We start from the raw sequence: 13,640 nt of genomic DNA on the forward strand, positions 1-13,640 counted from the left end.
AAAAATGAAGGACTTTCCATACAAACTTTCAACCCCTACTTAACTTTCTTTTGTTCTTATTTTAGGGTTGCAAAGTACCCTATGTTGTGCTCTAAAGTCCTCTTTACCAATATACCAAAATTCATCTTGATCGGTTCAGCCGATTAGTCGTGAAAAGGTAACTGACAGACAGACAAACAGACAGACTTACTTTCGCATTTATAATATTATAGATATAAAACAAATCATAAGTACATATATATAAAATTATAATATAAACGAAATTGAAGCGTCTATCTGTGATTTCAAAATAAACTGTGTTCGCAAGTTATTTACACGAAAGTATCGTGTAAATAACTAGAAGAACACACACAAAAATTTTAAATGATTTTGTTTATCTGTCTGTCAGTAACAGCTTTTTATTCCTGGAAAAATGGTTTCCGCGGGATTTGTAAATATAACTAATCTTATTATCCTACTAATATTTTAAACGGGTAAGTTTGTATGGATGTTTGGATGAATGTTTGAACTCTTTAACGCCGCTAATACTGAAGCAATTTGGCTAAAATTTGGAATGGAAATAGATTTTACTCTGGATTAACACATAGGCTACTTTTAATCCCGAAAAAAAACCATGGATTTCCAAGATTTGCGAAAACCTGATGATTATGATGGTATTAATGTTTGTTACTCTTTCACGCCTCGACTACTGAACCAAATTAGCTACAATTTGGTATTGAGACATATTATAGCCTGGATTAACACATAGGCTACTTTTTATCCCGGAGAAAACCATGGTTCCAGAGGGATTTGTGAAAAACTAAACTCCACGCGGACGAAGTCGCGGGCGTCTGCTAGTTAACGTAATAAACAAGAACATTGCCCAATATACACCCACCTGAGGACGTTTAAACAGTTTTCATTATCTTATTTGCACAACTGTGAATCTCGTTAATTCATATAAATAGCGCAATTCAGGTAATGAGACTTTATATCAAAGATAGGTGTTTATGTCCTTATAAACTGATTTATTAGAATACTCGCTAAGGCCCTTGGTTTCACCCGTGTAAATATTGGATAGAAGCAGGCGTTACTTTGCGGAAGTTCATCATGATTATATAATGATTTATTTATTTTGCTATCATCCGCGAAAATTCGGCGAACCCATGCGACAACGTCACCCAGGTCCGACAAAATACTCTCTACGTACGTTTCACCCCGAAACCGGAGCATCCTCAGGAGATGTTGACTCTACAACGTGCAATTGCAATTGCAAAAATTTTTGCAATTTTTTGCGTAGAGAGTATTTTGTCGGACCTGGGTGACGTTGTCGCATGGGTTCGCCGAATTTTCGCGGATGATAGCAAAATAAATAAATCATTATATAATCACCCGTGTAAATCCTATTCCTGATATAATACTCGATGGCACTTCATAAATCACATAGATAGGCTATGTGATATAATACAATTCTGTATAGTAGACGGGATTTTCCACTTTTTTTAATCTGTACGTACACCTACCCTATAATAACTTTGATATATACCTATACCTACCCTAAAATAATTTTGTGCACACCATTAGCTTAATAACAAAGAAAAGAAAGAAAGAAAAGATCTTTATTTTTAAGTAATGCCACATATCACATTAAATCTAAATTATAACATATTATGGCTTAACTGTCCACTCAAACAGTAGAGCACTAAAGAATGCCCTGTAATATGTGGCACAACCTAGAAAAGGCCCCAACTCAGCATTTTGCCGCATACTTTCAATAAAAAAAGTATGCAGCACTGATTTTCAGTTAGGACCCAGTTCAGGTGCCGCCACGCACACAGTTCAACACTTTACGTAAACTATTAAAGACAATTATTAAGAACTAATTAAAACTAACTAGGTAGACACATTGATTTAAAAAAAAAACAGAAACTTAAACATAACGATGAAAAACAAAATTAATGATACAAATAAAAATTACCTGCAATATAATTATGTATACTTTTTTTTTGTTAAGAACTCTTTTTACTAATTTATAGATAACTAACTACTTTATAATATAATAATAATTTAATATAATATAATAATAATATAATATAATATAATAATAATTTATTTGCCAAAACATGGGTTATAACAGATACAATGAATACAGTTCACAATTATTAATGGTCCAAACATGTTTTGCCACAAATTAGGCGTGCAAATTTTAAATCCAGTAATACAATATAAATGTTCAAATTATTAATATATGTTACATGTTGATTTGGTTGAAAATAAAGTGACATACAGGAAAATTACCACAACTATAACAATAACGAAATAATTCTAAAGTAATGAAAATAATAAAATATTTAAATAAAGTTTATGTCAAATTGTGAAAATATAACTTTACCAGACTATAATCTATCGTTGTGTCTGATTTCATTCAGATTTATTCAGCCGTTGGTTAATCATTAACCATTAAGTAACAAAAATTCATATAATAATAAAAAAATTAATAAAAAAATACAACCGACTTCAAAACCTAAAAACGTACCCACTAAACTAAAAAGCGAAAAATAACATCATAATATGTTCTACCTGCTGATCAGTATGAAGGCGGTGCTAAGCCGGTGATGTATTAATTCAAGCCTCCTCCTTTTTGAAGTCGGTTAAAAATAGTCGAGTTTTCTGGAATTTTCCAATTGAAAGCGCAATTTTCTTAATGTTTATTCTAAACCCGCATTAGCATAGTATTAGCATTATTGGTTTATAAGTTCCATTCCTCTCCTGTAAGGAGCGTGGCATAGCCCAGTAAAATATGCCTTTCTGCATTAAATAATCAAATATTGCTATTTCAGCGCCAGCACCCAGCAGGTCCCTGCAACCTGCTTGTGTCTTATGTCGCCGCTGGATGCTGGCGGCTCGAGACCGTTGTGTTTGGAAGTCCATGCAAGAGGCCTATGTCCAGCAGTGGACGTCCATCGGCTGATAATGATAATGACGATAATGATTGCTATTTCAGGTAAACAGTACACAAAGTCAAGTGGAGTTCGACCCAGAGAACAAACCACCCCCGCAACCTCCTCCGGACCTCAAGAGGAGGTTCGTGGTACACGCAGAAAAGGACCACTTCGACTTCGTTGCGCACAGACAGATCAAGAAGCCGACCAAGTAAGCCTTCGTTTGTATTTCTTTCGGTCCTTGGCCCAAGAACAAAATATTTCTTCAAACTCAATCATGGTCATGTCGTGATATGACCTCGGGCAAGCACATCCAATATTTTAGTTAAGTAGGTATGTACATTTTAAGAAATTAAATATTACGTGTCTCAAACGGTGAAGGAATAACTGGGAATTTTCTTAATTCTCTGCGTGTGTGGAGCAGGGCCTGGATCTCGCACCATTTTAAAATTTACTTCGGGCCGGCGCTGGTGTGAAGTCTACACCAATTCGCATTGGGTCAGCGTAGTGGACCATTTAGCCTAACCCCTCTTTTAATAAGAAAAGTCTAGTGCTCGACAGTGAGCCGAATATGGGTTGTTAACATGATGATGACCAAAATTTGTGTATATATAATATTATTAATATTCTTCGCAAGTCAAGAAACTTTGGTGCATTCGATAAAAAATATGCCCCCTAAAAATAAATTGTCCAATATCAATTGATTTAAAATATTCGAATAATCGGATAATCGGTTCTTATGTTGTAAAGTTTTATATAATATTTTTTTTATTTATAAAAAAAAAACTTTTAACCTATATGAGCTGTATAAAAAAAATATTATTTAAAATCAACTGGTGACTTTGGAATTCAAGTGGTCTGTCTGTCAATATATCAAGACATATTTCGGGAATGTGAGGTATAATAAAGATTTTTAATTATTTTTATACATAACTAGCGGACGCCGGCGACTTCGTCCGCGTGAAACTCGATCTAAACTTTCAACTTCCCCTACCCTACACCTACCCTACCCAACCCCTACCCCTACCTTACCCCTACCCTACCCCTTAATTTTTTTTATTTTTTTCTGCCTGATTCTGACAATAACAAACACATAAAAAAAATAGTGAAATCGCGTCATGGCATGACCAAGGGATATGTGGAATCATTTTTATATATTTAAAGAAGATGTTTCCGATTTTTAACTAAGTTAAGAATGGTTTTTCCGACTCAGATTTTTTTTGATCTGAAGGTAAGTTATCATCATCAAGGAAAATAATAAAACTCAAGTAGATAGATGCGAGTACTTTATACATCATTAATTCGTACCATTTTGTATGGGGCGTTTTTCAGGAATCCGCGGCAACGCCGCAAATCTGACCCTTTAAATCCCCGTAGCTCCGAAAGTAATGATCGCAGATACCCTGTTACTTTTACAAAATTGCTTTACTATTAGCATACTCTTAATTTAAATACAATTTAAAAAACTGTCATCATCCCTATTACCCATCTCCGGCCATGGCCTACCTTCCAATTCGTAATTTACTTATATTATCCTAAAAAAACTCGTTAAAACTACATATATAACTTTAAACTTTCTTACTACCATTCCACGTGGGTAGGATTTGTATACTTATAAGGATAAGTTAGTTTAAGCTCATTAATGTATTATTTCTCAATAAAGCTTAACAAACATTCATCATCATCATTGTCAACCCATATTCGGCTCACTGCTGAGCTCGAGTCTCTTCTCAGAACGAGAGGGGTTAGGACAATAGTCCACCACGCTGGCCAGGGCCGGCCCGTCCATACGGCGAACGGAGCAGTCGCTCCAGGCGCCAAATCCTAGAGAGCGCCTAACTGATAATCCTACTCAACCGCAGTACTACTGCGACTGTTTTTTAATTGGTCACCCCAGAGTATGATCGAGCTCTTTGCGTTCCATTTTTACTTTGTACTCATAATTTGGTATAGGCACAGGTATAGGTCTCATATCAAGGTATAGGAGCAAATAGGAGAGGCACCATAATTAGATCTCGCTCCATTTTAAAATTTGCTTCGGGCCGGCACTGACGCTGGCCCAATGCGGATTGGCAGACTTGACACACGCAGAGAATTACGAAAATTTTCTGGTATTCAGGTTTCCCTCACGATGTTTTTTCTTCGCCGTTTGAGACACATGATATCTAATTTCTTAAAATGAAATTTCTGAAAAGTTGGAGGTGCATGCCCCGGACCGGATTCGAACCCACACCCTCCGGAATCGAAGGCAGAGGTCATATACACTGGGCTATCACGCCTCTCTAACAAACATTACTTTATCAAAAAATGTTTGCTTCAACGTTTTACGACATTAATTTATCTTTTATTTGTACCCAAACGGGGACAGGCAAAGGTCCTTGACCATACTGCCTGAGTTATACGACATTTTTTGAAGACCTAAAAATCAGTAGGTACCTAGTGTTTTGCTAACAAAGTAATGTATTTGGTTTGATCGATTATTATTATTAGCCGTATAATAATAATAATTAATCGATCTATTTCTTACAACATAAGTTGTTTGGTTTCACTAATGGTTTGTTTGTTTGTGTTTTTGCTTAAATTGCCGGTTTCGGCCCGTGAAACTCTGTTAGGTAGCAAGTTGCATGTCGAAGGTCTTATAGACGCTATGGTACAAACTCCATAATTACCTACCATCGTTACCTGCCAGGGGCGTGCACTTCATAGAGGCATAAATGCACTGCATACCCTAGAAATGTTGTCTAAGATAGTACAAATACTAAGTAAAGAATTTAATAAAAAAATGTTGATTAATACATATACCTAATTCAATAAAAATATAATAGGTTTTATAACATTTATAGGTATCAAAAATCATTATTCAATGGAACGTAAATTCAAACGTAATTCAATGTGATGATTAATAAACGAAAATATAATGAAATTTGATGTGTGCGTTTGTGATACCCATTTGACATTTAAAAATATATATTTTTTTATTCTTTACAAATTTACCCTTGACTACAATCATAACGGAAGTACCTATACCCTAGGCCAAAAGCCTGTGCACGGCACTGTCTAGGACGTAGCTCGTATCAGCCGTATCAATGATACGGGATAAGGGGCCCCTGTAGTCCGGGGGCCGGACTACAGGGGCCCCTTGCGTGTGAAAGCAAAAATTAGTAAAGTGTAATCCACAATCTCACATAATTTGGTGCTTCCCGAAAAAGGAACCTATAAAAAACTGCCTTTAATGTATTTTTTTTAAAGAATATTTGCCATATCATTTTTAAATATGAACAATAATCCCATTTCCCTCCAACTAGTCGGGAAATACCGAGTTAGGAGTGGGTACGACAATAGACTAACGGTGATGGGTCCGACCACTCTTACCTTTGAGCTATTGAGGCTCAATTCTGTCATTTAGAAACAACAAAAGTAAAAAAAAAAACTCTATTTTTCCCGGGCTAAGCGCACGCCCTAAAGTTGAAACACCATAACATAGTCAGTGTCATATTTACCTATTTTATGCAAGCATTTTTGTTTGTTTTTTGTGAGAAATCTAAAAAAAACACACACACACACACCAAAAAAATATATATATATTTCTTCTATTATCTATTTATAGGCTTCTATAAAAACATGGAAGACTATCAAAGATTCTCAATTCATGAGGCTTAACATGATTACAACATTAAATTTGTGACTTCCATTAATCTATGGTGACTTTAGAGTAAAAGATTAATTTGCAAAATCCATTCAATGACGATTGACGTCATTTGAATCGTTGCTAAAATTATCCGAATTTTAAAATCTAAGTAGATTTCTATAAATGGTAAAGACTGACAGTTATCTCTGATACGAATTCTAGGATAATAAAAATTTATCATCAAACGGTGTTTTCAAAAATTTTAATAAAAAAATACAACCGACTTCAAAACCTAAAAACGTACCCACTAAACTAAAAAACAAAAAATAACATCATAATATGTTCTACCTGCTGATCAGTATGAAGGCGGTGCTAAGCCGGTGATGTATTAATCAAAAACAAAAAAAGAATTTTTGAAATCGGTCCAGGCGTCTTTGAGTAATCGGTGTACATACATAAAAAAATAAAAAATACCTATAATAAATAAATAAATTTACGGAATTTAAACGGCTTTAATTGAAACATCATTGGCTTGGCACCGCCTTCAACTGATCAGAAGGTAGAACATAGGTAAGATGTTATTTTTTTGCTTTTTAGTTTAGGTTAATTTTTGAGTTGGAAGTCAGTTGAATTTTTTTTATTAAAATGTTTATTACTTATAGTGCATACACTAGTTAATAAATTATGATCTGATAATGCTGATGATACCTATCTCTTTATGTTCCAGTACACTAGAATCAACAGGCCATCTCATAAAAGGATGTCTAGGCGGAGGTATTATGGGCATCCACGAGGCCTACATGAAGAGTGGGCTCTGGACGTCGCTGGTCTTCACCATCATCTTCGGATTCTATATCGCGTATTGTGTTCATGTAAATAGTCTTTTAAAAGCCTCAATAGCTCAACGGTAAAGCGGTCGGACCTCAGACTAATTACATAAAGACCTGCCTCGCTAGACGTTTTCTGTCAAAGTATATGATCAATGATCTAATGCGATTAAAAAACTGTCTCTATAGTGGGTTAAAGAGCTCCGTAAAAATACCTTTTAGTGTAGTTGAATTGAGTGAAAAACGGTCAACACTTCTAGTTCAGTATAAGATATATTCCGAATCTAAGCTTGTTTTCCTCGTAAAATGACAGATAATTTTGTTCATGAATTTGATACTAGTCCATATGTAATTAGTCTGAGGGTCGGACGCATCACCGAGGAGTGGTAGTTTGATCCTCGCCCCGTGGTATTCGAACCCCACCCGGAATCGGAGGTAGAGGTCATATCCACTGGGCTATCACAACTCTCATGAGGTATGTATAACAAACAAATACTCACCTACATATATATATATATACCTCATTCTTATAAAATTTTGAATGTTAACACACCCCGTACTCGTAGGAACTCGTAACAAACTAACAAATGTTTGATTCTTTAACGATCATTATCAGCTAATGTTGATCGATGACCGAGATCCACGACTTAACGTGCTCTCCAAGGCACAGGGTGTCATTTTATAACCATAGACTTCCAGGACCTTCAAACACCACGGTCATGTGCCGCCTACATCCAGCAACTCCCTGTAACTGGCTTGACATCGTCGGTTTACCCTTTGCGTTTTCCGTTGCAGGGTCGTGGTTAAAACTGCAAATAGCAACAGAAACTATATTTTGTTGATTATGAAAAGTAAACAAGCACTTGTAGAAGTAAACAGTAGCAAACAACAAGCACACTCTAAGCAACATAATCCCGTAGTAATCCCTTGTAAATATTGAAGTGGTAAACACTTGTTATAAATATTCCGAAGACTATTTTGTACGAATAGATTAACTTGGTATCTTTTGTTTTCATTCAACTACAAGTACCATATTACGTAAACTAGAGCCCGCAAAAAATCCTTGGATTTATTTATTTATTCTTAATTTTAATTTTAAAGAACAGACATATAAAGTTTTTACACTATTCTGCCCCTCCCCATTCCGTTTATAGTTAGCCTTTGTCCTACAGAGTTTTCAGCCTTCCTCAAATAGACATCATCATCATCATCATTATATTGTCAGCTGATAGACGTGAACCGAAGGACATAGGCCTTTTGTAGAGTCTTCCAAACATCACGATACTGAGCCACTTTTGTAGATGGACCAATAAAACAAATAGACATTATTATCAAACTATAACTCAATCCATCACTAAAGATACTGTTACACATGCTCTAAAATAGCATGTTAAAGTCGTGCTATTAAGTGCTCTATTCGAGCATGCTAATCATCAGTTTACATTTGCTACCAATAAACATGCTATTTTGAATCTATCGCTCTCTGTCTATAGTATCGTGTTAGACAGGGAGAGATGAAGGTGAAGAGAATACATGAATAATAGCAATGCTAATTGACTAGCATACTCAATAAGCAAACCTGTTCAGACGCGCTAAAAGCATGCTCATAAATCGCACGACTGGTGATTCTTGAGAAAGCTCGAAATAAGCATGCTCATTATTAGCAATGTTGCGATACACATACACAAGTAGCAACTGTTCAATAGTCAGTAGCTTTAAAGTAGCTATTTGTAATCTAAATTAATAGGTGAATGATCAAAGGATTTGTTAAATAAGACCACCATATCGAAGACGTGTTATGATGCATTTTCGCATTTAACGATCTTTATTCAATTTCAGATACTAGTAAAATCTGCACAGACCTTGTACAGAAGGTTGCATATAACAGAGCTTTCATATCCAGATCTGGCAGAAGCTTCGCTGGAAGTTGGACCTTTTCCTAGCTTAAGGAAATATAGCAGATGGTTCAGGTAATTATTTAATTCTTAAAGAGAGCGAGTTTTTTTTTTATTGAGAAAGAATACAATTGCAGAATCATATGATTACTAGATAATAATTCGAATCGTAATAACCAAACAGTAAAAACTATAATTGTTAGATTTTAAGGATATTGATTTTTAGATTAGCCTCGCCTCCGCGGCGACATATATAATAACGATACAAATCAAGTCCACGTAGAATGGTGGCAAGAATACTGGCTGCATTTCCACGCTGGACAGCCAGGCTGATGCTTTGCGCAAAAAATAAGCCCTTTTGTCACCACTCGAGGCAACTAGTCTCAGTAGAATGATTCGGTGAAATTTTTTGGTGCGACTCCATGGCCCAAGGGTACAAATATGTGACTTAGTCAGAGAGGCATGCTTGTGGTTGGTCACTTACCGGTTTCAGCTTTATCACATCAGGGCCCGCCCCTTTTCACATGGTCAATCAGACAAAATCAAAAACAAATCACGCAGAAAACTATACAATATGATAGAGTTAAATGTTAGATAAGGGCTTGCAGAGTTAGAAGCTTGACCATCATGAGATCTGTATCCTTTTAGTTAAACATAAACAAGCAGGCAGACTTTGCCTGCGTATAAATTTCTGACCCTGAACTGTCACCTTTCTAATACCACAAAATACGAATCAATTAGAAGATAGAAAAGATAGATATATGCCATCCCGTTTTGGTATACCTCAAACGGATAAGGCAGTGTTTCCGCTAAAAGTTCCCTGGCGGCTTGATTCTGTCAATTGATTCTGGCAATCAAACAAACTAATTTTTCAGGTACGCAGTAGATTTAGTAATATGTTTGGACCTGTTCGGAGCCTGTTGCGTGTATCAGATAATAATCGCCAAAACAATCAAAGAAGTGGTAGAAGAGGGCACTCACGAGGTCGGCGACATGAACCGCCTGCGTCTGTACATACTCACGCTGCTGGTACCAGTGCTGCTGCTTTGTATGATCACCACGCTGAAGTATCTGGCGCCTTTCTCTTTACTGGCTGATGTATTCATTGGTGAGTGTCTATCTCTGATATAATAATAGCCAAAACAATAGAAGACACAACCGCCTGCGTCTGTACATACTCACGCTGCTGGTGCCAGTGCTGCTGCTGTGTATGATTACCACGCTGACGTATCTGGCACCTTTCTCTTTACCGGCTGATGTATTCATTGGTGAGTGTCGTATCTCTAATGTAATAATAGTGAAAACAATAAAATCCACGCACGATGTGAGCTTCATCCGCCTGCGTCTGTACTCTGTTCATCCTCACCCTGCTGATGCCGATATACACATTTTCTCTCCTGTACCTGCAGTAATTTTGAACTTGGTCAGTTAGATGTGTGCTCCTTCCGAGCACGCGATAGTTAATCTTGATATTCTTACGCGTTGCTCATAATATGGTTTCTTAGTTTAGGCTTATCGTTGCGACCAGTGATCGCGACAGTCTACTGTGAGGAGCCTAAAATTTATAGGTAAGCTATACCTACTTTAATCAGTCGCATTATTTCCAGTGACGTGTGTAATAGCGACAGTGGTGTATGGACTGCAATCGGCGCCAGCTTTACGCGAAATGCCTGCTTGGAAAGACGCGATGGGCTTCTTCGAGTTCTGCGGCATTGTCATCTTCAGTATGGAGGGCATCGGAGTGTCGCTGCCTATAGAAAACAATATGAAGGATCCTACGCAGTTCCCCAAAGTTTTGAGCTACGGTACGATCCAGTATTTTTTTCTAACAGAATATTTAATCTATTCTGCAAAGTCCGTTCGCCCATGGATTTAGTGGTAAAATGACAGTTCTCAAGTTTTACAGGCCGACGCGCTGTCTTTGAACTGTCTACTGACAAACGCTTGACTATGACGCCTAGTGTTACCTTTAGATCCAAGCCAAACAGCCTTCCAAAAGTAAACAGACGCACTTTTTGATTAGGCAAAGGCAGAGAAATATTTCTCCTTCCATTTAAGTAAAAAGCCTATGAACATTAATGAAAAGTTTTTACGCAAAAAGCCTCTTAGCACAACTTCTCTGAACGAAAAGCCTCCACGCAAAAAGCTTAAGCACAACTCCTATAAACGAAGAGGCTCTACTAAAAAAAACTCCAACTCAACTCCTCTAAACGAAAACCCTCTACACAAAACAGTCTCTAAGCACAACTCCTGTGAACGAAAAGGCCCTAAGCACAACTCCTTTAAACAAAAAGCATCTAAGCAAAAAGCCCCTAAGCACAACTCCTCTAAACGAAAAACAACCAAAAAGAAAGAGGAGAGCACTGTTGGGCTTCGGTAAATTTAAGCTGATAATAATGATTCTTTTGATGGATTCTTGTTTTGTCCACAGGTATGAGCATAGTAGTGATGTTCCTGATTCTCGTTGGATTCTTCGGTTACTGGGGATTTGGAGAGCAATCCATATCGCCTGTCACTTTAAATTTTCCCAATGCAATGTAAGTAGACGATTATAACACCAACCACACTAAAATGTTTACCTACCTACCTTCTAAAGACAACTTATTTCATCTGCGTTTCTCGGAATCATTTTGCTCTTTCAAACCTCTGATGATTTTTTTACCCAATAATACCAAATAGTTGGCCCATCTGATAGTACGTGGAATATCATCGCCTTTATTAAGAACATCAGTTCGTAGGACATGTGCCTTGCATATCCTACGAAGTACCGCCCTGAGACATTAACCTGAGACGTAGGTGTTAAGCGGTCAAACCTCCTATACCTCTAAGTACACCGGCAAGTACCTACGCCCTTCATACCAGAACACAGCAATACAACTTGCCAGAAGAAATAAGCATGGCATTAGTACCACCTTCCCTGGACGAGCTCTGTCAAACCACCCATCCAACCAACTAGTAGTTGAGACTTGCCGATTGTAGATCTAGACGCCCGAAAATGTCCTCTACGATCCTGACGACGACGTAAAGACCGAAAACACTTCCCAGGCACCATAAACACAAGCTGCACAGCGTCTTCGCCGGCAAAGACGAATTCCCCGATACTCGTACCTGACGTCACCTGGACGTGGGTTTTTCAAGTCACGATCTCGGTAGCAAACGGACTGATACACTCAGGCCAAAACACCCTTGGTCTCAGAAGAGACGCCCTTAGAGAGTAATTTCGCCCATCTCTTCGCTCGCCAAAAATCCCAACGTGACGCCTTGAGATCCCATTAAGGAGCCTACGGCACTTACACAATCAGAGCAAAATAATATGTCACAAAAGCTATAAGTAGGCAAGTGTAGGTATATTTAGTAGTAGTATGTATTTAGAACTAAAGTAAAAAACTTCTTACAGATTCCCAACAATCCTGAAATGTCTAATGGGCATAATGATCTTCATAACATTTGCTCTGAACTTCTGGGCTCCATTTAACCTGGTATGGTATTACATGGCAAAGAAACACGACGCGAGCAAACACTGGATATGGGAGCGAGTGTATCGAGCTATCTTCGTGGTCATAATAACAGCGATTGCTATCGCTTTCCCTAATATTGGGAATTTAATGGGCTTGGTAAGTAATACTTATTTTATCGTGTTATAACTATAGGTGTATGAAACTTTGTAAATTTTGCGGCAATTTGGCTGAAATTTGAAATGAAAATAGATTTAACTCTGAATTAATACATGTGCTTCTTTTCAACCCGGAATCATGGTTCCCGCGGGATTTGTGAAAGACTGATTTCCACGCGGACGAAGTCGCGGGCGCCCGCTGTTTTTTAAATATAATAATAATATTCCTGATATCCTCCAATTAGTCGAAAAAGACTGTGTTAGGAGTGGGTGGGTATGACAATAATCCAGCGGACGGGGATCGAACCTACCTCTGGTGGTGAGTTCGGTTCCATTAGCACTGAGTTATTGAGGTTTACGTAAATATTTTAACCTTACAGCTGGGAGCTTTCTGCCTGTCAAACATGGGCTTCATATTCCCGGCTATGATAGAACTGCTGGTGATCTGGGAGACCCCGGGACTGGGAAGGTGGCGATGGCGGCTTTGGAAGAACGTCTTCGTGATATTTCTGGGGGTTTTGTTGTTCGTAGCTGGGACCTACTCCAATGTTAAGGGGCTAATAGTTAATTTGTAAATAAGTATTGATTAATTATAATTATTGTTAAGATGATCATTGAAGTTTTTTTTAGAATTTAAACTATCGTGAGTGTCATTTATGATAAATTATGAAACAAAACACAAGGTCGGAGTATGCCCGACTAATTTCGCAGTTTGGATTGTGCCGCGTTGCAAAAACCAGCTCATGACTAAGGGCT

The 13,640-nt window shown here is 37.4% G+C and overlaps 1 protein-coding gene across 1 annotated transcript; it reads left to right on the forward strand.

Moving 5' to 3' along the window:
* Positions 1-2,155: 2,155 nt before the first annotated feature.
* Positions 2,156-13,495, forward strand: LOC112049800 (proton-coupled amino acid transporter-like protein pathetic). The gene is made up of 9 exons (XM_024087838.2): positions 2,156-2,194; positions 2,984-3,132; positions 7,277-7,421; positions 9,216-9,346; positions 10,147-10,379; positions 10,879-11,076; positions 11,703-11,808; positions 12,669-12,885; positions 13,265-13,495. Exons 1-9 carry the CDS (start codon positions 2,156-2,158, stop codon positions 13,457-13,459), a joined length of 1,413 nt encoding a protein of 470 aa, XP_023943606.2. The 3' UTR covers positions 13,460-13,495.
* Positions 13,496-13,640: the final 145 nt, after the last annotated feature.

The sequence above is a fragment of the Bicyclus anynana genome, chromosome 18, assembly GCF_947172395.1.
Source record: "Bicyclus anynana chromosome 18, ilBicAnyn1.1, whole genome shotgun sequence".
Lineage (NCBI taxonomy): Eukaryota > Metazoa > Arthropoda > Insecta > Lepidoptera > Nymphalidae > Bicyclus > Bicyclus anynana.

Excerpts from the sequence above, each read along its gene's own strand:
- LOC112049800 (XM_024087838.2), top strand. The coding sequence starts at position 2,156 with ATGTTTTGCCACAAATTAGGCGTGCAAATTTTAAATCCA. Across the intron at positions 9,347-10,146 it reads AAATATAGCAGATGGTTCAG|GTACGCAGTAGATTTAGTAA; the intron begins GTAATTATTTAA and ends CTAATTTTTCAG. Across the intron at positions 11,809-12,668 it reads TTAAATTTTCCCAATGCAAT|ATTCCCAACAATCCTGAAAT; the intron begins GTAAGTAGACGA and ends AACTTCTTACAG.